The sequence below is a fragment of the Argiope bruennichi genome, chromosome 2 (genome assembly GCF_947563725.1).
Source record: "Argiope bruennichi chromosome 2, qqArgBrue1.1, whole genome shotgun sequence".
In the NCBI taxonomy this organism is placed as follows: domain Eukaryota; kingdom Metazoa; phylum Arthropoda; class Arachnida; order Araneae; family Araneidae; genus Argiope; species Argiope bruennichi.
The window spans coordinates 54,070,277-54,094,018 of NC_079152.1; the positions used below are offsets into that span (position 1 = coordinate 54,070,277).

Sequence of the window (23,742 nt, forward strand, 5' to 3'; positions counted from 1 at the left end):
AGAGCTTACGTGATAAGAAATATCTGCATACATGATGAATGATAGCATAGATAGGCTATTAATAAAAGAAGTCTTTTACCTTAGCTGCAAATTGAAAACGAATCAGAATTGATTTATGTAGTTTCCATTGTTCTATATGAAGCATTTCTGAAATGTCTTAAGAACCTAAATTTTAACCATCGACTCTCAAAGATTTCGGGTATTTCAGGTTATTGCTTACTCCCCGTCCCCTTGTTTTGAGTAGGTAAAGCAGCCTCTGCACTCTCCGACGACTGTGGAAAAACTCCTATAAAACCTCACACAATTTACGGTGGCCCAGACCGGGTGGTTGGTGGCGAAGTTGCTGTGCCCAACAGCTGGCCGTGGCAAGTCTCCATCCAACGAGCTCACATCGAACCGAACGGCCACTTTTGTGGAGGTACCCTCATCAGCCCACAGTGGGTTGTTAGTGCTGCTCATTGTTTTGGAAAGTAAGAGCAAAAATTAAACCACGTTCTGATGCATATAGAATTCTTTCATTCCTTACAATTTTACTACAGTGAAATGTTATGATTTAAAATAATGCAAAATTAAGAATCAAAATATGAACCTATCATGCAGTGTTTTAGAATATCATTTTGTTTCAATCATTTCCGCTTGTCAAAAATATATTAAAATAAATTGAAATCTGCTATCCCAAATTTCAAGTTATCATGTGAGAACATTATTATTTTTAAGTCATTGTTTGTCTTAATTAATTCAAATCATTAACCAGTTTAAACTGGTTTGAAACAATCACTGTATCAGATTACATATGCGTCGATAGTTTTTCTCAAAAGTGGTTGAGTGCTCCAAAACATTTTCTCAAGGCCAGAAAAAGATTTTGTTGCGAAAGTCTGGTTTAAACGGGTCTGGAATGATCACTTGACTATTGTATTGCGCAATCATTAATTTTTAAAAAAGCGATGGTTTTTTTTTTAGTTCTTTTCTTCCTTTTTTTTTCTTTTCTTTTGTCATCTCAAAAGCTTTCGGGCTCCAAAGCTTTTTTCGTCAGATAGAAAAATTAAAAATGAAAGTTTAAAAAATTATATTATTATTATCGTTATAATATATATTTATATATATACACCCAACTTTCGATACCTCCCCTCGCTTTTTCGTGTCGTTTTCCGTTTTCCTCTTTGTGCTTTTTCAGGCGATAATTTGTTACGGCCCTTCCCTTTATTGGCAAGACAGGAGAATCGGGTACATGGTGGACATTCGAGTCAAGTTGTAACTTTTTGTTGGCGATAAGTCGTTAGATATGACAAACTTTTTTATCATTTTCTAATAACCCTAAAAGCGAAAAATTGCTGCATTCAAAAGTGATAATTCGCCAATTTTTTGTCTTTGCAATTTGTGGCCTCAAAAACCTCAAACTAAAACATCATCATGTTCTCCCATGATAATAACCTAAATGTTTTAGTATTAATTTTCTTTTACTTAATATGATCTTAAATAAAGTTTCGCTGTATATGAGTTTTCTGAAATGCATGAGCTTCCGATCTCGGAATCGAGAAAGCGTCTTCAGATTTTCTCCTCCTCTTCTCCGGAGGGTTAGTTAAAAAAATGCATTTGCTGCAATTTATGCTTTGATGCTTTTAGTAATGAATATTTCATTTAAAATATTTTTACTTTCAAGAAATGAAGGTTCATAAGACTTTTCTAACACTTTTAATTATTTCTCATTTAAATTTTAATATTTGCATATGCCATACGTTTGCTCATCTGTACATACCATACATTTTTTCATTTGTACGTACCATACGTTTCTTCATCTGTACATACCATACGTTTTTCCATCTGTACGTACCATACGTTTTTCCATCTGTACATACTGTGTGAATGAATTCATCATTAAATATTTGTTTATTTATTTATTCATATTTTATTTTCCAAAATATCATGTGCATAGACTAGTCTTACTACATAAATTGTGTTTCTGGAATTGCAATTCTTTTTTCTCTTTTTTTAATATTCTGTCAATCCAAATTTAATTGTTGAATTATTTTCTCTCAAATTAAGAAAACAGACAAGTCAAATTTGGAAACATTTTAGTTAGATAATTGCCATACATATGCAGATATCAGGTCTTTTAAATGTCAGATTAGGACACCATATTCGATTCTGGGTTTGTTTTTGAATTTGTGATTTGGACTTGGTATCAAAGACACAATGTACCAATAGTATATTAAATTATTAGCTTAGTATGTAATTTAAGAAATACCGAATTAAAAAAATTTTCTATAATTTGATGAAATAAATTATTTAATATTTCGTGAATTTCTGAAATGGCTATCTATTTACAGACAATAACTTCTTGAAATGGAATGTTAAAAGTGACCGAAGAGAGACATGAAAGGTCGACAGTTATCATTGATCCACATTATCATTTTGATTGATTATCATCAAAATAATTTTATCAAGGTGATAATGTGGGAAATTTCTATACTCTATTACAGCACAAACAGGCAGATGGGTAAAAATTGCAAATGAATTAAGCTTTGGGAGATATAGAATAATTGTATTTGTATCTGAACTATGAAAAAACATGCAGAATAATATAATTTTCCCTTTTTCCTAGTTCTCCTTATCCATCTTCAATTAGACTCGTGTTCGGAAGTCACAACAAATTCAACAAAACCAAGTACCAAGTAACAAGAATCGCCGAGAGAATCATTTCTTACCCTGACTTGGAAGGAGACGATGTAAGTTCTAAGATATAGTATGTCTCTGACGAGATGGCGGCTAAATTGCAATATGATTATAAATGAAAATCCAACTTTTGACAAGAGAAATCTTATTGTTCATCAGAAACTACAAGTAACAGTTGAAAATTTAAATTTAATAGTTATAAATATTCATTATAAACGCTTCCAAAAACACGAGTGACATCAAGACGGTATGATAACGCCAAATACACTTTCAGTATCTCAGATGTAATGCTTTGAAAGACTGCAAATATGCATGCCTTACGTTTATCAAAGTCATTTGGTGGCGAGAGAACAAACACCTACTGTTTAATGTAGCCCAGAAAAAAAAGGTATGCGTGTATTGCAATACACGCATATCTTTCAAAATTTTACATCAAGCATGCAGAAAAAATTGTGGGATAAGTTGCTGCACTACTTCGATATCCTTCGTATTTTTTGAGGGGTTCATATTGAGCATTTATAACTGAATTTAAACTTTCTATCGTTATTTTTGATTTTCGATGAACAACAAGGTTGTACCGTGTTTTGTTTTGTTTTGTTTTAACAGACCTGATATTCATTTAAAATAATCCTGTACAGTTTCATGTAAACGAAAGCATTTATTGAATCCTAAAAGTCTGAAATGTAGAGCATTTTGGAAAAAATAATAAGATTGTAATGAATAGGATTGTGTTAAAGTTGATGTATTCCCTCTGCTCTTATTTCTCTTTATTAAATTGCTGAAATCGATTATACATATGGCAAACTTCGATACAGGCCAATCAATTAAATTATCTAAACAGAATCGTTTGATATCAGACTACCTTTATATAACAACCACCAACTAGTTACAGCTGGGCTATATCAATATTATAAAATATTTTCTTGCTTTCAATTCATTTATAGATATTTTTTTCGTATGAAAGTTTTTGAATTATTATTTTTATTTTAGTGTTTTAATAGAATATATCTGCTTATAACGCCATAAATATTCGAATTTTGATATTGCTACAAAAAATAATTGCAGTTGAAATTGTCTAAATGTTTGAAACATATGAAATATTATTCAATTGAAATTGTTTTTAATTGTTATTTATAGCATTGGAATTGGTAGTCAATGGAATATGTATTAAGTTTCATATAATTGCTTTTTGTCTTTTACTAATTACAATATTTTTTCCTTATGAATTAACAAAAATGTCCGAAACTTTGCGATGGGGCAAGTTGTAACATATTACAGTTTGCGAGATTAATCTCGATTTGATTTGATTCAGGAATTAAAGTTTCTACTTTAAATATTAACATGCACCTTCAAAGATTTGATCTCTAGAAATCTAATAGTGGCTGAATTAATAATAATAATAATAAAAATTTTAAAAAATTAATTATTCCTGACTTGTATATCTGAAAAAGAAATTATATCTATCTGAAAAAGGAAAGATATAATTAATAAGATATGAAAACAATGCTTGTAGAAAAGGAAAGAAGGTTTAAGGGAAAAAAATCCCAATAAAAAAATAAAGGAAAATGAGAAGAATAGGATTTCGAACTAACATTCAAATACTAAAAATGAAGTTTTGTTTTGCTCTCAAAGATGTGTACAGCAACTTCGGCGATATATCATGTTATAACATATTACATAAACACCCCATGATGAATGAAATGCTTGTGTTATTTTGGGAGAGGCCATGTAATTTCCATTAGCGGTCAAATGATTGGGACGGTGTCTGGGCTGACATGCCTTAGTATCCCATGAGCACCATGCTGAGGAGGGAGGCGTTCAGCAACGAAATATTTAGTGCAAGACAAGACCGCATACATAACTTTTTTCATTTTTTTTTTTTTTGCGACATTGGAGTTTGAATTAGGAACACACAGACTCAAGCCTAGGCATGGCAAACTGGTAACTTGACCAGCAAATATATTTACAGAAAATGAGTTAAATGTTGAATTTGCAAAAATGTAAATAAAATTTAGTAGTAGTTTATAAATTACTTGTGTTAGCTGCAGTTCTAATAAAGACTGACATTTATGATGATTGGTTAAATAATTTTACTGTAAACCATTTAATATTATTTATTACTACCTTACTAAATCAAATTAAAATTAGAAATAAATATTAAGTTAACACCAAAGAATCAAAAAGAAAGATTAAATGAATCCGGCCCGAAGACTTTCTCAAGGGTCACCCTCAGGCAAGGATTCAAACCAGGGATTTTTTCTGTGAGGGGTCTGACTTTCGTCCAACAAACTGACCCCTCGTGACCCGAAAATCCCAGAAAATTGAGGTTTTGGAGATAAAATTAGTATCACAAGATTAAAACAAGTAAAAACATTTGCAAAAAACATTCCAAATAAGACCACAGCAAATCAAACCACAAAATACATGAAAATAGAACCAAAAAAGTAATATAAACAAAAGGCTAAATACTTACAAATTGAAAGTACAAATCCGAAGAAAACTACTTGAGGTTAAAACTAGCTATTGTAGATGCATTTCGTTAAACTAAACTAAATTTTAATTTTTCCACGTTTAAAGCTATATATGCCTACCACGTTTCGTCATAATGCATCGTCATCTTGAAGCGCCATCTTATCAGTTAAAACTCAAAGCTAACAAACTGGAGGAAGTCAGAAATTAAACAGACCCTCTCTTATTAAAACTTCTATATTGCAAAAGTTTTTGAGAAATTCGTTAATAGTTAAGTTTTTAATGAGATTGTTTGTTGCTAAAATATATATATCTTATATATATACCCTGGTTTGAATCTTTGCCTGAAGGTGACCCTTGAGAAAGTCTTCGGGCCGGATTCATTTAATCTTTCTTTTTGATTCTTTGGTGTTAACTTAATATTTATTTCTAATTTTAATTTGGTTAAGTTCATTTGTGTCTCTAATACAATGTATATTTTATATTTTATTATATAGATTCAGAAAATTTATATAGGTGTTTTTGCACATTGTTTATTTATGGATTGGTAGTTTCTTACCTTACTAAATGATATCAATTCCCAAATTACTTATGTAATTTAGTTAATAAAAGAATGGCAGTGAGAAAATAATTCTGAATATCGTTGTTTTTATTGTTACAATCTCCCTCTCGTTTGTTAAAATTTCCTCCATATCCGGAGCAAGTTGTAACAGCAAACAATTTTTGAAAAAAAAAGTCTGGTGTTAAAACCAACGAAACTGTAAAATCTTTTCTTGATGCATATTATGAATGTATAGATAAATAATAAAAGGAGTTATTATAATCTAAAAATTGCAAATACGCTTAAAAGTACAAGCATTTTTCCAAAAATCGTTAGAGTTAGCCCTTGTCTGTGCTAATTAGGTGTCCTGCCTTTAAAAGAATCATTGGAATTAAATCCCTTTTTTTCTTGCATTTCAGTTAGGAAAAGGACAAATACATCACGATATTACATTGATAAAACTGAATGCCCCCGTTACATACAACGACGGTATCCAGCCTGCTTGCTTGCCCCACCTGGGATGGGATGCGAGGGCTGGATGGGAGTGTTATGCTACTGGATGGGGCGAAACCAGAGGTAAGTCACGAAAATAACTCATATCTTTCATGACAAATTGATTAACTTTTAAATTACTGATAGATCAAATCTCAAATAACCTTTTAAAACGGAAATTTTGGCGAAGAAACAGAATGCTCACTTTCTATCGTCTCAAGACATGGGAAGATAATATTTGTGTTTTCACTTGATCTTTTGAAGGGTATATCTCCTTGTTTTGTCCTATTTATTATTATAATCATTTTTTATTGTAACTTTCCCTTCAGAAGCAAAATGAAGACTATTATGGCAGGAAGTTAAATATTTTGAAATTTGAAGCAGCTCTCCCTTCTGTAAATTACTATTATTACATTGACTTATATAAAGTATAGACTTACTGATCGTATATTTTCTTGTTCAAAACCCGATTTCACCTATGAAACTCTTGTAAGCAGGCACTGCTCTAGTAATATTTTTCGAGGTAAAATGCGTTTCCGTTATTGCAGAAGTTTGGGAAGAGATTTGCCGGCTCAGGTATCGTCATTGATTTCTGAATACGGGAAAAAATTAAACAGTTCATCCCAAAAGTTGCCCTGATGTTGTTTCAAAGCAGGATATAAATATAACCAAACTAAATTCTAATCTATCGAAAATTTGGATATCAAAAAGTTTCATCATAATTTTTATCAGAGAAACTAGGAAAAGCCAGCCTAAACTGAAAAAAATTTAGCGAAGAAAATTGAGGTGTTTTTGTCATAATTTTTATGGTGCTGAAATACAATACCTTTCCATTATTTAATAATCTTTTTGCTTTTGCTAAAGAGAAAAATTCATTGATAAACACCAAAACATTTCGTGCATTATATATCTTAATGCTAGATGCCATGGATTGATGCCGCAAAATTTAAATATCTGCAAATGCTGCCTTTCGTATCAATGTTCAAATCTTTTTGAAGCGTTGCATATTCTCTCCTGTGTTTCGACACCGATGTAGACATAGCTCATAATCTCTCATGTAGGCATAGTCATTGTCATCAACTTCATCATCGATTTCATTCACCTGACATTTTTTGAATAAACACTAAATATTCATTTATAGCAATAATAAAAGGTAGCCATAAAATAACTTTACTTGTTCGAAGATATCAGCAGTCAAAACTAATGAAATGAATAACGTCAGATTTTATTTGCAGCCTATGAAACTTATGGTAAAATGAACTCCATAATAAAAGTTGCTGATTTTATATATAAAGGCAAGATCAGTGCACTAGAAATGTAATCCTAATGTTTATAATAACCAAAAATTAGTTACTTTCTCCCGCACTCAGGAATGCGGAAAAATTGAATGATCTGAACGAAACTATGTTTGAATCCTAAATGCCATCATCAGTCACTGTACAGACTTTCCCTTAGGGGGTTTGTACCATCATCAATAGGGTCTAACCAAACTTACACCACTTCAACATATTCTAGAATGTCAATAGCCAACCACAACACCCCCGTACTTCTCATTCTCATATTTGATGTGTCTCCCTGTTCGTTTAATGCTTACAATAAAAGAATATTTTCAGAAAGTTAATTCATTTCTGATGAGCATTTTTTTTATCTCTTGGAACATTAATGGACTTTCGCATAATTGATTTTCTTCTCATCAGTTGTTAGCGTTGAATTTAGTGTTTTTGTTTCGTTAGCGTTGATTTCTATCCTAATAATAACCTATTTTTTTACCTCTATTTTGCGCGCTCGTGTGTGTGTGTGTGTGGATATGGGATAAGTTTTCACACATTAGTTTTCATGAAATTAGTTCACATGAAATTTGGTTTCATTCCACATATTAGTTTCATCTGCAGATGCCTTCAAACATGGGAAATTATTTTACAGCTATCGTGTACTTACTTTACGAGCAGTAAACTAGAAATCCACTTTTGCTCATGTCTTGTTCCATTAAAATATTGGGAAAAATCCTGAGGATTGACTTCCACAGCAAAATCAATATGAATGTCAATTAATGCTCTGGCAATAGATTTAATGCTTTTTCCTATGGTATTACATTATATATAGTCGTTATTTATAATGAATTAAAAGAAAGCAGGGATAGTTAAGTTGTTGTTATACGCAGAGAAAATAGAATAAAATTCGATAGAGAATACTTTTCTGATTATCCTATGTGTAGTGACTAGCATCCAATTATCTAGATGATTAATAGTGAATGGGTCTGGATGGACGATTTGGTAAGTATGCGAGGAACATGAGAAATGGAGTGAGAACTCAAATTGAACCCCCCCCCCACCTCAGGCCTAATGAGGCTCATTATAGGCATCGCCCCTTTTCTTAGAACTGGTAAGTAAAAGGCGAACATGTGGGTAATTGAGTTTTTGATTCGAACAAGAGCAAAATAGATTTGTTGAAAATGGGTGCATCGAACGACCCTGAGGCTGGATGGATAGGAGGAGTTGTTAGGTTCTAAAGCCGCTTTCCGACGACCTATGTCCGCCTTGAGTTTGTCACATTTTGCCTTTTTCCCACTCTCTAGTGGTTTTCCGGGATTCTTTGATGTCTGTTCAATTTACCGACAATTTGCAGGAAGTTCCCGACCAAAGCCAACAGGCGTGGTTGGTCCTACATTCGGTCAGTTCGCAGATTTATGATCAACTCCGTAAGGCCACAGCTCGTCGAAAGGGGCTTAGGACCTACTTCAGATAAAAGATAAATCTGTGAAAATATTATTTCAATAGCATTACGGCTGGAGTGGAAGTAGCTGGGATGGTAGAATAGACGCAATAGCGAATGGGGATGGAGATAGAGATAAATTTAATTTTAAACAACAACTCTAATCATTCACCTGCACGCACACCATTCTAAATATATAGAAAACAATTTAAAAATATTTTTAAATTATTTTTATAATGACAAACTGTTGACGTGACAAATTTTGAAAATTTCTCTTTATTACAATGTTATCTTTTTGGATAATGTGGAAATGGAAATGCTATGTTTTTAAAGAAATATTACACCTGGGAAAGATGGAAAATAACGTCCAGATCCTCCGACAATAGATAGTCGTTAAAAGTTGTTTTAACACATTAAGGACAGCAAAGAAATCTGTAAGGCATACGGCTGGGACCGCATGTTGTTGGACAAACTTTATAAGTTCTAAAATCATCATAACTTTGTTATTTATGAAGCAATACAGACGGGACGCGCAACACGAGAAAACTCGTGAGCGGTCCGTAACAGATGGGACGCGAAACACGAGAAAACTAGTGAGCGGTCCTTATGATTTCAGTCATCTGTAATATAAAGATTAAATAATTTTAAAATGTTATTCTTTTTTTCTCCAAAAAGCCATAATGCATGATAATCGTTGTAGTATTGTATGGAGACGTAATCAATTACTCTCTTACAACTAAAGATAGTTTAGTTTTTTCCCCTGCATTTTATTGACTGCTTCCGTTTCATTTTTAGGGTCTGGTTTCTCAGATGAACTCAAACAGACTCGACAGGTGATCCTTGACAAAGAAAATTGCACCCACAACGAACAAACACAGATTTGTGTTGAAAAGACTTACAATTCTCCGTGCCATGTAAGCTTTCTTTCTTTCTATATAAATGTATATATTCTAATCTTATACAAATAGATTTATATTTGTGTTGTACCATTTAGTGATCTATATTTTCTCTCTAAGACTCAGTGTTTTACATTTGCCACTTTTTTTAAAAACTTGCTGATTTCATATACTGTACACTCCCTAGTATCCGGCCTAACGTGGCGGAAGGACTGGCCGGATAACAAAAAAGCCGATTAGACCGGAATTGTATGAATTCATTTCTTTGCCCACCAATATCAGAAGGCAAAGTTTTTATACCAAAAACTCACTGTTATAAAAAGTATTTTAACACTTACTCAGTACTATGCCTTCCATTTATCTCAATGTGAATGCAGCCGTGGACCGTTGAATCATAGAGGCATTTTTCAATGACGTGTCGAGTTAAAATAGAAGTCTCTGTACTTGTAGTTTATATATGTTTATATACTGCACTGCACGTTTCAAGAATTTATTAGAGAAAAAATAAGTTAAAGGATATAAAATGTTCACATATTAACATAAATTCTGTAATACCCGACTTAAATGCAGGAAACATAAACAAAACATTAACGTAAATCGTAGGTCTGATTCTTAAGAAAATTGACTCAAACTGATTTGATTTTTCATTGATAAATGATTACACAGATATGAAAAGGTAACCCTAAGATAAGAGTCAAATCTTGCAGTTTTTAGGTTTTGAAAAAGTTTTTAATGTATGGCTTAATAGACGCATTGCCTTCCTCATTTAATTACAATAAAAGAAAACTAGGCTGGAGAGTCGTGAACCGGATACTCGGGAGTGTACTGTACTTAAAGATAGAATTTTGCAAATGATTTATCATTAAATTCCTGCTGGGCTACAGAAAATTTGTATACTTGTGTGTTCTCGATGTCTCTATTTATATATATTTATAGACTTTTCATTATTTTTTATTCAATCAATATGATTAAATTTTAATTCCATATGTAATGTTACATTTGATACTGATTTTGGAAAAAAATGTTGATTTCATAATTCCATTATTTTTATAACAATGAATTATAAATAAAAATATTATTTCTAGAATATTAACAAACAATTATTTAAAAAGTACTTTATTATTAATAAATTTTGAACAATTAGGTAATTTGATTTGTAAAAATATTGAATTAATATATTTTTTTTACTTGTACGAAAGTAATTAATTAAAGGAATTTAATGAACAATTTGCTAATTTTAATTCAAAATTAAAATTTTAAAATTAATTTTTGTGCTTTTATTAGATTTAAATAGAGTTATTCTGTAATGTTTGAAAGGAAAAATAACAAAATTATGCAGTGTAAGATTAATGTCATTTTTTTAGTATTTATGTATATTGGAACCAATACGATTTTATTCTATTCTAACACTTCCATTTAAATAGTTTCTTCATAAATTAAATATTTGAACTAATCGTCAAATCAAATATTTAACAAAATATCTAATATTTTAACTAATTCTACTCCATTTTGAGACTAAAGATAAACAAATAAACACCAAAGATAAAATGTTCTTTGCATTGCTGAAAGAACTGCAGTTTTCAAAATGAGTAATAAATACAATTATGAAATAAAAATCAACGGAAAACAGTAAGGACTAAATTATAATATTGTTTTGTCCAAAAATTAGTTGCCGTATTATTATAAATAGTCTGTTAACGAGTCTAGAGTCTCTCTGAGGCAGATTACAATTGATTAAAATTTTTGTGGTAAAAATTACACACAGTTAAATTATTGTTGATTTTCAACTGCTCAACTGTGCCGCGTTTAGTATCATATTCCTCATTTCACTTTCACGGGCACAAACTTTTTATTTTTCTATCTGAAAACGATGTTACGGACATATAAATTTAAAAAAAACATTATAATAGTGCTGCAATCTATGTCTTTATTAAATACTAAAAATACATTTTTCAGATAAATCATCAAAAGATTACCGCTTGGCTAAAAAAAAAGGGGGGATTTTAATAAGAAAACCTAGTTTTTCAAAGATTTGAAATAAGGTCATGATCCTTCATTAAAGTTATGAGAAATCAAATCCGATTCTAAACACTTGGTTATTGTTTTCGTTAAATTAATTTATCAACTCTTTACAGGGTGACAGTGGCGGCCCATTGGTGTGCAAACTTGCTGGACAGTGGTTCGTAATGGGTGCTACCAGCTTTGGAACTCACAGCAACTTCATGAGCGGTTTGTGCGGCGTGCCGAACGCCAAAGTCGTCTATTCCAAAGTTGCAGACAAAGGAGACTGGATCAGGAAACTGATGAATATGTATGGTTAGACAACTAATTGAAAGAAAATGAAATTATTCAAAGTACAAATAATAGTTGCTTATATACAGAGAGAAAACTCTCACATTACAAGATGAAAAATTATTGTGCTGTACCTTTGCATCTAAATAAAAACATCTAAGCTGAGAAAAAAAAACTTTTAATTTTTAGTGTGAATTTTCAATTATTTGTATTCAAACGATTAGCGAATGAACCACCCAAAAATTTCTTCAGAGTTTTCCAAGAACAATAATTTATCAAATATACATGATCGTGCGTAACTTTCGCACTTTCACCCCCCCCCCTCCCCTTTCCATCAACCTGGTTTCGTCTTCTACTGGATAGTTGAAATTAAATATTCAAAGAAACTTTTATACAAAATAATAAAGTTTATTGTTGTGAACATAATTTTTGTTCATAGAATTTCATACCAAAATGCAGTTTTATCTCGATTTTTTTATTTTTCATATTTAACAGTTCTTACAAAAATATTTTCAGATTTAATAACATCGGAAAAGAATTTTTAATTAGAATATTAAAGAATTATTTAAAAAATTGTTTTCACAATGCGTTCCATTTAGTTGCCGGGAAATTTTTCCTTGGATTTCGTCATTTTTTTTAAATAATATTTCTATTTTACATAAATTCCAGTGAAGTTTTCATGGTTGTAATGAAATTCACATAATTTTCATTGTTTTATCAAATCGTGGCAGATTTTCTCTTATTGAAAGTTATAGGAAAGATTCTGCTTATTATCATCGCAATTTACTTGAGGAATTAAATTACGTAATATATATATATATATAGCAGAATTTTTAAAAAATGAATCAGAAAGGTAGATGTGCACAGAGTGTCGATTGATGCAATAAGTGATAAAAATAATTATATCCTTTCCTTATCAGTAATAATCACGATTTTATGAAGACAATAAAAAATTAGACCTCCATAGACCTCAATTAAAAAGGGATATTGTCTATCTTTGAAGAAAATTGATGAAAATGATGAAAATTGTTCAGATTCAGAAGTTTCATATATTTAACGAAAATGAGAATCCTTTATTACTTTTATTTCGTCATTGTAGATTTTTTCATATTCAAGTTTTATATTCAGGAACCATTATTGTGTCATCCATAAAATTGAAGGCATCACTTTTTAAAATATATTTTCAACTTTATATCAGAATTTTTTTTTTCATGATTCTATAATCCACTCGGCTATGATTGATTTATCCCATACTACTTTGAAAACTCTGGAAAATAAATAATTTGTATTGCAATAAAATTAAATCCTAGATTTCAAAAACTTTTCCAACATTGTTTCAGACAAGTGATTTTATATTCGTAGAAATAATAATATTTTTCTAGAATTATATTTAAATTGATTTTATATACATAGGGATAATAATTTTCTTCTAGAGTTATATTTAAGAATTGAAGAGGCCAATTTATAGTCGAGTGTATACGTTATTAACATTTCATGATAGAAACTGTATAATAATTTAATGTATTTCTAAAACAAAATATTGCCATCATTGCTATCTAATAACAAGTATCAAATAGTTAATTTCATTTCGGTAGATTTAAATTAAATTCATTTCGACAACAAACCTCCAAAATTTATTTAAACATACAGATTGGCGAAATTAAACACAGAAAAAGCATATTTTTACGATGTCATTGGAATTAGGCCAGCTTGATTAAAGTGTTTAACCAAGTGGTTTACAATATCTTAAAAGATATTAAATATAATGATTATTTATAATTGCTTCTAAAATTTCTTAATTATTCTTCTAATTTTAAAAATTCTAATTATTCTTCTGTTTTATACTAGCATCTAAAAATTAAAAAAAAAGGGAAGAAAAAAATAGACTTCTGTTTTAAGACATCTTAACACATATATAAAAAAAACATTTTTTTAATTTCAATTCTACAAAGTTAATTTCAATTCTAGATACTGATAGAGAAATTCAAATAAGAAATAAATACTGATAGAGAAATCCATTGTAATTTTTCTAATTATAATGATATATTGCGCCAAAGAAAAAAAATCGTGCCAAAACATTTTAAGATAAACGCTATGAAAATACAATGTATCCAGCTTGTAATAAGCAAACATTAAACCAAGTACATGTATTCTTTTTCTTTTCTAGATTTTTTTTTCTCTTGGTAGAAGGAAAAAAATCCGTAGCAAAAGGAAGCTTTAAAATAGGATTGTTTTCTTCAGTTTATAATTTTTTTTCTTTATTGTTGTGCATGTTTTCTTACTTTTCTATTTGCCTGAAATTTATCTTTTAGCTTGGAATTTCTTAAATAATTAATTTTTAAATGTAAGGAATTAAAATATTTTTAATTTGTTAATATCGTTTGAAAGTAATTAAGTGAGTAAGGTAAAACTAGAGCCTGAAAAATTCTAGACTGAATTTTTTCCCGCAGATTTTTTTAGTAATTCAAATAGAATAATTTGAAATTAAGGAAAAATTAAAAGCACAGAAATACGACTCTCTTTGGAGTGGTTAAAATAAATCGAATGAAATAGTTGTAAATTGAGGGTAACTTCAATAATAATTATAAATTGAGGGTAAATTAATAATAATTATAAATTCATCAAAATCATGTCTCAAAAGTTGTGACCAATACATTTAAATCCTGCAGGCTTTTGATTTCGATTTTTCAGAGAATTTTATTTCGAAATTTTTAAGTACCCATAAGCGAGTGAAATATGGTAATTACTTAAGTAAATTAGTTATGATACAATTATATAATTTTTTTTTATTATTCTTGTTGATTTATGAGACATTTCAATTTAACTGGGTTACCTTAGCAAGAGCAGAATTTCGATTCAGCAACTTTTTCCTGATTTCTAAAAAAGAATTTTAAAAGCAGAACATAAACGTCCTACTGAAAAGATACAGATAATTTAATACAATTCATCTAATACAAACTTTAAGAATAAAAGCATTACTGAACAGTATTCATATAAAGCTAAGAGTTGACTATAGAGAAACAAGATGTTTTAAGGGCAGATATTGCTATTAATAGCAACTATAATCAAGAAGTTCATATCAACATGATATATTAGGGCTGTTCAACAAAAAATTATCATAATTTTTTAGGACAATTAACAAAATCAACGGAAATTAAATTGATATTGCATGTGTAAGGGGATAAATTAAAAATAGATTGCTCATGGTTATGACGTCATTGCTATGACCTTGGCAACCAGGCAAGTATTCGTTCTTTTACTTTCGCCTATGCCAAAGAATAGTTGTGGTACGTAACAAAGACATTGCAATTTTTTTTTTCTTTTATCTTAAAAACCCTTTAAAACCCTCTGATTGCGTAATATTTTAAAATCACAATTTAGATGCGTTCTTTGCAAATACGTTCAAATGTTTTTCAAACAAAGTGAACTGATACTATGTTACACTATAATAATATAATGTAATAAAAATCTGTTATCGTAAAAATAAACATTCTAAACTGCGAAAAACGTGGGATGCAATAGAAAATGAGCTTTTTGCCAACCCGCAGAAATCGTGGGATAAGCAGCTGAAGGGTTAACTGAAGCTTATATAATACAACACGAAACATATAAGGAATTTGTTTTGCCTCCTAGCACAGTTAGGAGCTGTTTAAAATGTTTAAAGAGAGAAGATACTTGTTAAAATCAAATTGGTTTATTTTCTTCTATTTCCATGTGACACCTACGAGTGAGGAGAGGAATAGCGTTCAATAGTCATAAATGGAATACGTTAAAAGTACATGCTTGTTAAAATCAATTGATTTATTTTCTATTTCCATGTGGCACTAACGAATGGGAAGAGGAATAGTGTTCAATAGTCATAAATGGAATACGCTAAAAATAGAGAAAGTACATACTTGTCCCAATCAATTGGTTTATTTTCTTCTATTTCCATGTGACACCTACGAGTGAGGAGAGGAATAGCGTTCAATAGTCATAAATGGAATACGTTAAAAGTACATGCTTGTTAAAATCAATTGATTTATTTTCTATTTCCATGTGGCACTAACGAATGGGAAGAGGAATAGTGTTCAATAGTCATAAATGGAATACGCTAAAAATAGAGAAAGTACATACTTGTCCCAATCAATTGGTTTATTTTCTTCTATTTCCATGTGACACCTACGAGTGAGGAGAGGAATAGCGTTCAATAGTCATAAATGGAATACGTTAAAAGTACATGCTTGTTAAAATCAATTGATTTATTTTCTATTTCCATGTGGCACTAACGAATGGGAAGAGGAATAGTGTTCAATAGTCATAAATGGAATACGCTAAAAATAGAGAAAGTACATACTTGTCCCAATCAATTGATTTATTTTCTTCTATTTCCATGTGACACCTACGAGTGAGGAGAGGAATAGCGTTCAATAGTCATAAATGGAATATGTTAAAAGTACATGCTTGTTAAAATCAATTGATTTATTTTCTATTTCCATGTGGCACTAACGAATGGGAAGAGGAATAGTGTTCAATAGTCATAAATGGAATACGCTAAAAATAGAGAAAGTACATACTTGTCCCAATCAATTGGTTTATTTTCTTTTGTTTCTAAACTGCGAAACATTCTAAGTTTCCTGCGAAACATTCTAAGTTCCCACTCAAAAATTTGTTTGAGTGGGAAGAGGAATAGCGTTCAATAGTCATGAAATGAATATGCGTCCAATAGAATGGGACAGTATTGTAGTATATTAATTTTACCAATATCATTTCACGATATACGGAAGCTCCAGTATTCTTCATGAAAAATGTCTAAATCCAGTACATGGATGATGTGTTCTTAAATAAACTTCTCAGCACAAATCAATACAAATATTTAAATTAAAAAATATATTTTATTTGAAATTTAAAATATTACCATTATTATATTACCGCTTTTTCAAACACTTTGTTTTTGAAAGGCAAATATCATGTCAACCTAGTTATTTACAAAAGATGAATTTTCTTAACTGACTCGCACACCTTACATTCCATTAAGAACATTCCGCAATGCGCTTCCCCCTCTTTGGATTGAGATACATTCGAAACATAAATCGATTAATGAATAATAAATTGATTTAGCAATATTGATACGATAAATCTGTTGTAGCCGCAAAGTTATCCAAGTCGAGAGAATAATGTTGAGGGTATTGGATCATAGGTGATCGTTCTCTGATTCAGGTCTAAATTACGATCTGTGAATGTGAATGAAATGTAAGAATGAAGTCCCCCCTGTGAAAAGGACTGTGAAGCATGTATAGATAATACATGCTCTTGGTCCTGGATGGCGCTACTGAAACAAGGGACGCTAAAAGTCGGCTTAAAATCGCTGGTGAGCTTGTCTATGGCAAGTGCCACGAGCAACAACAACAACAATATTGATACAAAAATACTTTTCACGTTTTTTATTTTAAAGCGAAATTGCAATTTATTTCTCATATTAATTTTTTTTTTGAAAAAAAATGAAATTTATAAGTAAAAACATTCAAATTAAACAAATCACCCAAGTTTTTTTTAGTAACTGATAAGTCTTGAACAGAGATAAATTAGTTGAACATTAGGCCTAAATGGCTACTAAAATTCTGATTAAATTTATTTACTTGGATTAGAAATTTGCTGGAGCAAAAGTGAAGAAATTAAACTGTAATGGATGGAATCAGGAGTATATATGCATGTGTCTAATCTATACTTATAATAAAGCTCAATGTGTGTGTGTGTGTGTGTTGGCGCTCTACAGGCCAGGTCATTTGACATACAGCTACCAAATTTGGTACATGTATACCTTAGAGGTCGGGAATGTGCACCTGGGGTCCCTTTTTTTTGAATTTTTAATTAGAATTTTGATTATTAATTAAAAACTAACTTTCCCGCCAAAAGAATCTTCCATTTTCCCCACCGCCAACTTTTCCGCCAAAAAAATCTTCCATTTTCTCCACCGCCAAATGAGTAAGACTTCAGCTTTTTTTTCTCCCAACAGTAATAAGGCTAGGGTTAACATTTTTCGGCGGATTATTTCAAACGATTCTGTTTATTTTCTTAATGTTTTATGCATTTAAAATTAAACATTGTTAATTAATCCATGTTTCAGATTCATTCTGAAGTACTTTTGAATTAAAATAACACAGAATAAAGGAAATTAAATATGTATAATCTGAATAGCGTTACCCCAACTGGCGTAGAAAAATTCACGCATTTGCGTTACCCAACTGGCGAAGAAAATTCACGCATGCGCATTGTTTTCTGACTGTTTCCATGACAACCAACGGATGATTTAAATTATTTTTAGGTTAGTTGCATGCTTTTGTAAGTAAATCGTATTTATGTTAGTTATATATTTTTTTGTATATGCTTACAGTTTTAAATACATCATTTCTTAAGTAGTTTTTTTAAACCTGTTTTCGACTGATTATTTTAAACGATTCATTTTATTTTCTTAGTGTTTGATGCATTTAAAATTAAACATTGTTAATGAATCGATCTGTTCATGATGAATCTGAGAAAATTTTGTTGACAAATTCTTGAGATATTACATAAATTAAGAAAAATATTCTTTAGTGCCCATAAAGTTTAAACGCTCAGTGACTCTGTTATCAGTAATCATATTATAAAAAAATGCTTTGTTTCAGTAAAAAATATTATTATATTAATTGCAGATTAATTCTTTCCATTTTAATTTAAAGCATAAATTCTAAGATAGGTAACAGAAAATTAGAGAGTTACATATTACGTTATGACTGAAGGCCTTTATAATATTATGAGTGAATTATATGAATATCAAAATTTGAAGTTTTAAAATATTTTGCTGAAGAATCTATTAAAGTTGGAATTGCATAAAATATTTAATTATTAAAATTTTAACGAACATTAAGATTGGCGAACCGGCTGGTCGCCAAAGGCGGCTAGTCTATAATAAAGGGGAAAGTGAATGCGTCTCTTTGATGGAACTCCAAAAACCACATCATTTGATTTAAAACTACAAACTCGAACGATATTTTGAAAAAAGGGAATGTGCACAAAGGGGAGATTTTTTTGGAAAGTTCAATTAGAATTTTAATTAATTACAATTAAACAAGATTTTGAGGTGTTTTTTTTTTCAATATAACTACTGAAAAAAAAATCTACTTCTGCTTCGTCACCATTTTGAACCTCAAAAAATTATATTTTTATTAAAAACTAACCGTCTTTTACGACCATCTTGTTCGGAATTAATGCTCACTGGAGTTTTCAATTAAATATTTTACGTAATTTGCTCCCTCAATAGCTCCTTCAAGAAATATTTTTAAATTTCAAATTTTGATGGTCATATAACTCGTATATTATAGACTCCTTAAACCTTTCTGTTCTTTGTAATATGTATGAATGTGTATTATGTATGAATAATATGCATTATATATTAATAACTTTAACAGTCTAGACAACTTTTTAAAATATTTTAATAAGTTTAAAAAATAAAATATGTATAAATATTTTTCAATTCTGTCCACAATGTACCCTTTTAGACATGAATGGGTGATGTTTTTTTTCTCCTGTCTTTCTATTCGTATCGAATTTTATTATTTTTAAAGGATTTTTGATGTTCTGAATTCGAATGTAGCGATCATTTTGGCTTAGACATAGAGGTCACCACAAGCGGTGTCCATTGTATTTTTAATGGTTAATGGATATTTAAATTTATTACTGAGAAAAGCTGCTTTAAAATTTGAAACACACATTTAAGTTGCCATTCGTAATGTGTAATTAACCCTTTGACTGCACATTTATTTGAAACGACTTTTGTTTTTGCAGCGCATTTAATTTTTTGAACATTTGCAGGCAGTAGCTTTTATGTAAGAATTCATTTATTTCTTATTATTCAAAATATATACTACTACATGATATTGAGGTAAGCTAATTAGAATTATAAAAAAAAAATATTTAAACAAATACGGAACGTTCAAATATGTCAAATGTACCCAAAGGGTTAACTTTCTATCCTTATCAAAAAAATTTTTTAATAATATATATAAAAAAATTAGTTTCCTGCCATTTATAAAAATAGGTTAGAACAATCTGCAATTTTTCGAATAACGTGGGATTTTTTAATTTTTCGATGCTACAGATTACTCAATCTAAATTAAATATATATATATATATATATATATATATATCGACACTGTAGAGATTTCAAGCATTGTAATATTTTATTTAAGGAAACTGACATCAAAAATATTATATAGGGGGTCCCCAAAATAAAAAACAAGCTCTAATTTCCTTAAATATTGCACTTAAGCATATATTTACAAAGTTTAATTAAATAAGATGAGAAGTTATATGAAAAAAAAATGGCTTCTGTTGAGAGAGATAATAAAAATTTTACAAAATGCCGTACAGAAAATTCCGTAGAAGGAGATAATAAAAAATAAAGCGTTAATTCATTTATGGGCATATAAAATTTCAGATTTCCATATACAAAATTTTCAGAAATATGTCAATTTTTATATGCAGAAGGACTGACCGAAAATTTGGAAGAAAACATATATTTCAGATGTGCACATTTATTCAATAAAGAAAAATTGTCATACATAAATGAATGTCAAGTATTACCTCATGTAATCATCGAGAAAATTTATTAATCAGGCGTAAAATCGTCAGCTGCAACATTAACTTTATAAAAAAGGCAAGAGAAATTTGAGAAATTTTAATAGGAATCCTGAAGCAGGATCTTTACTTCCCCACACAGGAGCGGGTTGGATGAGGTGTTTTATGGGAAATGTAAAAATTAATATTTTTTTTTTTATCTTCATGCTAATATACGAAAAATCGGTCTAAAACTCGACAGTCCAGAACCGAAAGCCTAAAGAGAATTTTAACGTAATAACTAGCATCCATACAATATCTGGGAAGTAAATGAACTTGTACAAGAGTTACATGGACAACTGTATGATAGATTATCAAAATTTTATAATCGAACCCCATCTTAGGAGAAATCAAAACCTTTTATTCTGATAAATGCACTTTTCACAGATGAATATTGCTTTAATTAGGATAGAAATGTTAATTTTCAAAATTGTAAATTTTAGAATGGAAAATATCCATTCTTCATATAAAAGGTCAAGCAACAATAGCAACTTTCTACAAATGTGCAGTGTTTCACTTTTAGAAACTCGTTCGTTAGTCCCATCTTGCACAACAGTATAATGAACAGTTTTAACAATAAATTGCCAGCTAGTCTTGATTGCCATTCTGTTTGAGCTAACGGATTATGGTTTCTCCTCCCCCACCGTCAACAGAAACCAAAATATTTCCCTGCACTTGGGTACCATATTTAATAAAAATTTGTAACTGGAAGGAAATGTTAAAAATTGCAATTAATAAAATAATTAATAAATGTTAAAAATTGCAATAGTTAAGTATATAAACCACTTCAACACACACACACACACACACACACACACACACACACACACACACACACACACACACACACACACACACACACACACACACACACACACACAGATATATATATATATATATATGATATATATATATGTGTGTGTGTGTGTGTGTAGTATTAGTAGTATTAGTGTGTAGTAGTAGTGTGTGTGTATTAACTTAGATTAAGAGAGATTATTGCAAACACACACACATATATAGGTGTGTGTTTGCAATAATCTCTCTTAATCTAAATTCTAATTAATTACCTAATTTTATCTTAATTTAACCCATATTAATTTCATTCTAAAATGTTCTCTTATTTACTGATCCAATTCCACCTTTTATTTAATTATTTTTAACTTTTTTTTTTTTTTATAAAACTAAATTTAGCTGGTCCTGAGAGGAGGAATAAAATGCCCTAATGCTTACAACATTTTTAAAAAGATGCCTAAATTGGCACATGTCGAAGAAATTTCTATCAAAATTTCCTTGTATAAACCAATGAAGGAAAAATATGTTTTTCTTTTTCTCTCTTCTGTTCTAGATTAATTTCAATATCTATCTTAAATCCATATAAAACAGATGTATCGAAATTTGTACAATGAAATAGGATTAATCGTTGCACAATCTGTATGAATTAAATCTTAATATGTGCTGAATGTATTATATATATGAAATGTATTATAAAATATGAGTATAATGCAATGTAATATATAATAGCAAATGCTATTATATATATTATTTACTGATTAATTGCTATAATATATTTCTATACTATGAAAGATTCATTCACGAATATAATTAAATAATTTAAATCAATTATTTTTCTTTTATGAAAAAATTAATTTTTGAATACTCTATTTGGGATGCATTGAATTGTAATGAGAAAGTACTGCTACAATTGTACATATACCTTTACTTCTTGTTTTTGCAGCGCAAAATTTTAAATACTCTGATAACGCTTGCTTAAAATTAAATGGACTGAAAAAAACATTCTTTACAAAAAATTAATAAATAAAATTTTAAAAAAATATTTAATTAGAATGAAAAAATTGCAGAAAAATTTTTTGTGTTTCGAGCTCCCATATTCGCTCATGAGCATAATGGTCGAATATGGGAGCAGAACTATTAAGTATTATGCTGCCATCTAGCGAGACACATGGGAAATGAAAGTTAATTAAGAGCTTTGTACCTCGGCTATAGATTAAAAGTACCACAAACTGAGTGATTGATGTAATTTAAACTTTCTCTCTCGACAATTGAATAAGAGCCATATTTTTTCAATATGCATTGAAAATAAAAAATTTATACTTGATAATTCTTATTTTATTTTAAAATCGTGACAGAAATTAGGAATGCTAAGCAAAAAGTAATTTTCCCTTTTTCAAGAAACGATGATTAAATTCTGTATGAATAAAATAATTCAGTTATAGAAGAAATAACTTTGATAAAACTATCATTTCAGGAGGGAAATTGAATTAAATGATAATTATGTTTTTACTTCTGTCTGAACGATAGAATCAATATCCGTGCATCTTATAGTTCGTTGATAATAAATAGTTTTGAGTTAAAAAGTTCTTCTAAAATCATCCTTATTGCTCCTCTCATTACTAAAACAAATTAAAAATGATTGTGCAATTGATATTAATGAGATTCTTTATTTTTTATATGCAATACTTAATGTTTCGTTGAATTCTGGTTAATTTTATTTTTCCATTTCTAATGTTTTGAAAATTATTAATGGCGAAGCCATTACTTAGAAAAAGAAATTAACGCTATAAAAAATATGCGGTTATATTTGAATAGCTAAATCACGTCTGGTTTTTTTCTCTGATTTCCATATTAGGTAGATTTTTATAGAAAGATTACATATTGCAATGGTTCTCATGTATATAATATTGCGAATAATGTTTTGCCTATGTTGTGAACAGGATTAGTGGAGTAATTTTGTTTGGTAATATTGTTTATATTGTTAGAAATGTAAAAATCTCGGACGAGTTCGTAAATGGCCATCTAACTCAAAGAAGGAGAGGGAATATAAGAGGTTCAAATTTTCATTTCGCTATAATTTTCTTGATATTGAAGATAGAAAAAATAAATCCAAATAGCCGAATTAGCGCTTCATTAAGTACTTAAGTAAGTTTACTTTTGTATTTAAAGCGTTTTCGATAATTGCGATATCTTTCTAACATCGACAATTTATTTTGCTAGATAGTAATTTAGATGAAAGGC

The 23,742-nt window shown here is 29.8% G+C and overlaps 1 protein-coding gene across 1 annotated transcript in view; it reads left to right on the forward strand.

The window, feature by feature from the left end:
• The window catches only part of LOC129961980 (plasminogen-like), a 29,497-nt gene extending 17,238 nt beyond the window's left edge, over nucleotides 1-12,259 (forward strand). Inside the window, exons 5-9 of the mRNA XM_056075634.1 lie at nucleotides 245-470; nucleotides 2,603-2,726; nucleotides 6,103-6,259; nucleotides 9,683-9,801; nucleotides 11,919-12,259. Of these exons, the coding sequence (XP_055931609.1) occupies nucleotides 245-470; nucleotides 2,603-2,726; nucleotides 6,103-6,259; nucleotides 9,683-9,801; nucleotides 11,919-12,104 (812 nt within the window). The 3' untranslated portion in view covers nucleotides 12,105-12,259. The remainder of the gene's footprint in view (nucleotides 1-244; nucleotides 471-2,602; nucleotides 2,727-6,102; nucleotides 6,260-9,682; nucleotides 9,802-11,918) is intronic.
• The last annotated feature ends 11,483 nt before the right edge of the window (nucleotides 12,260-23,742 follow it).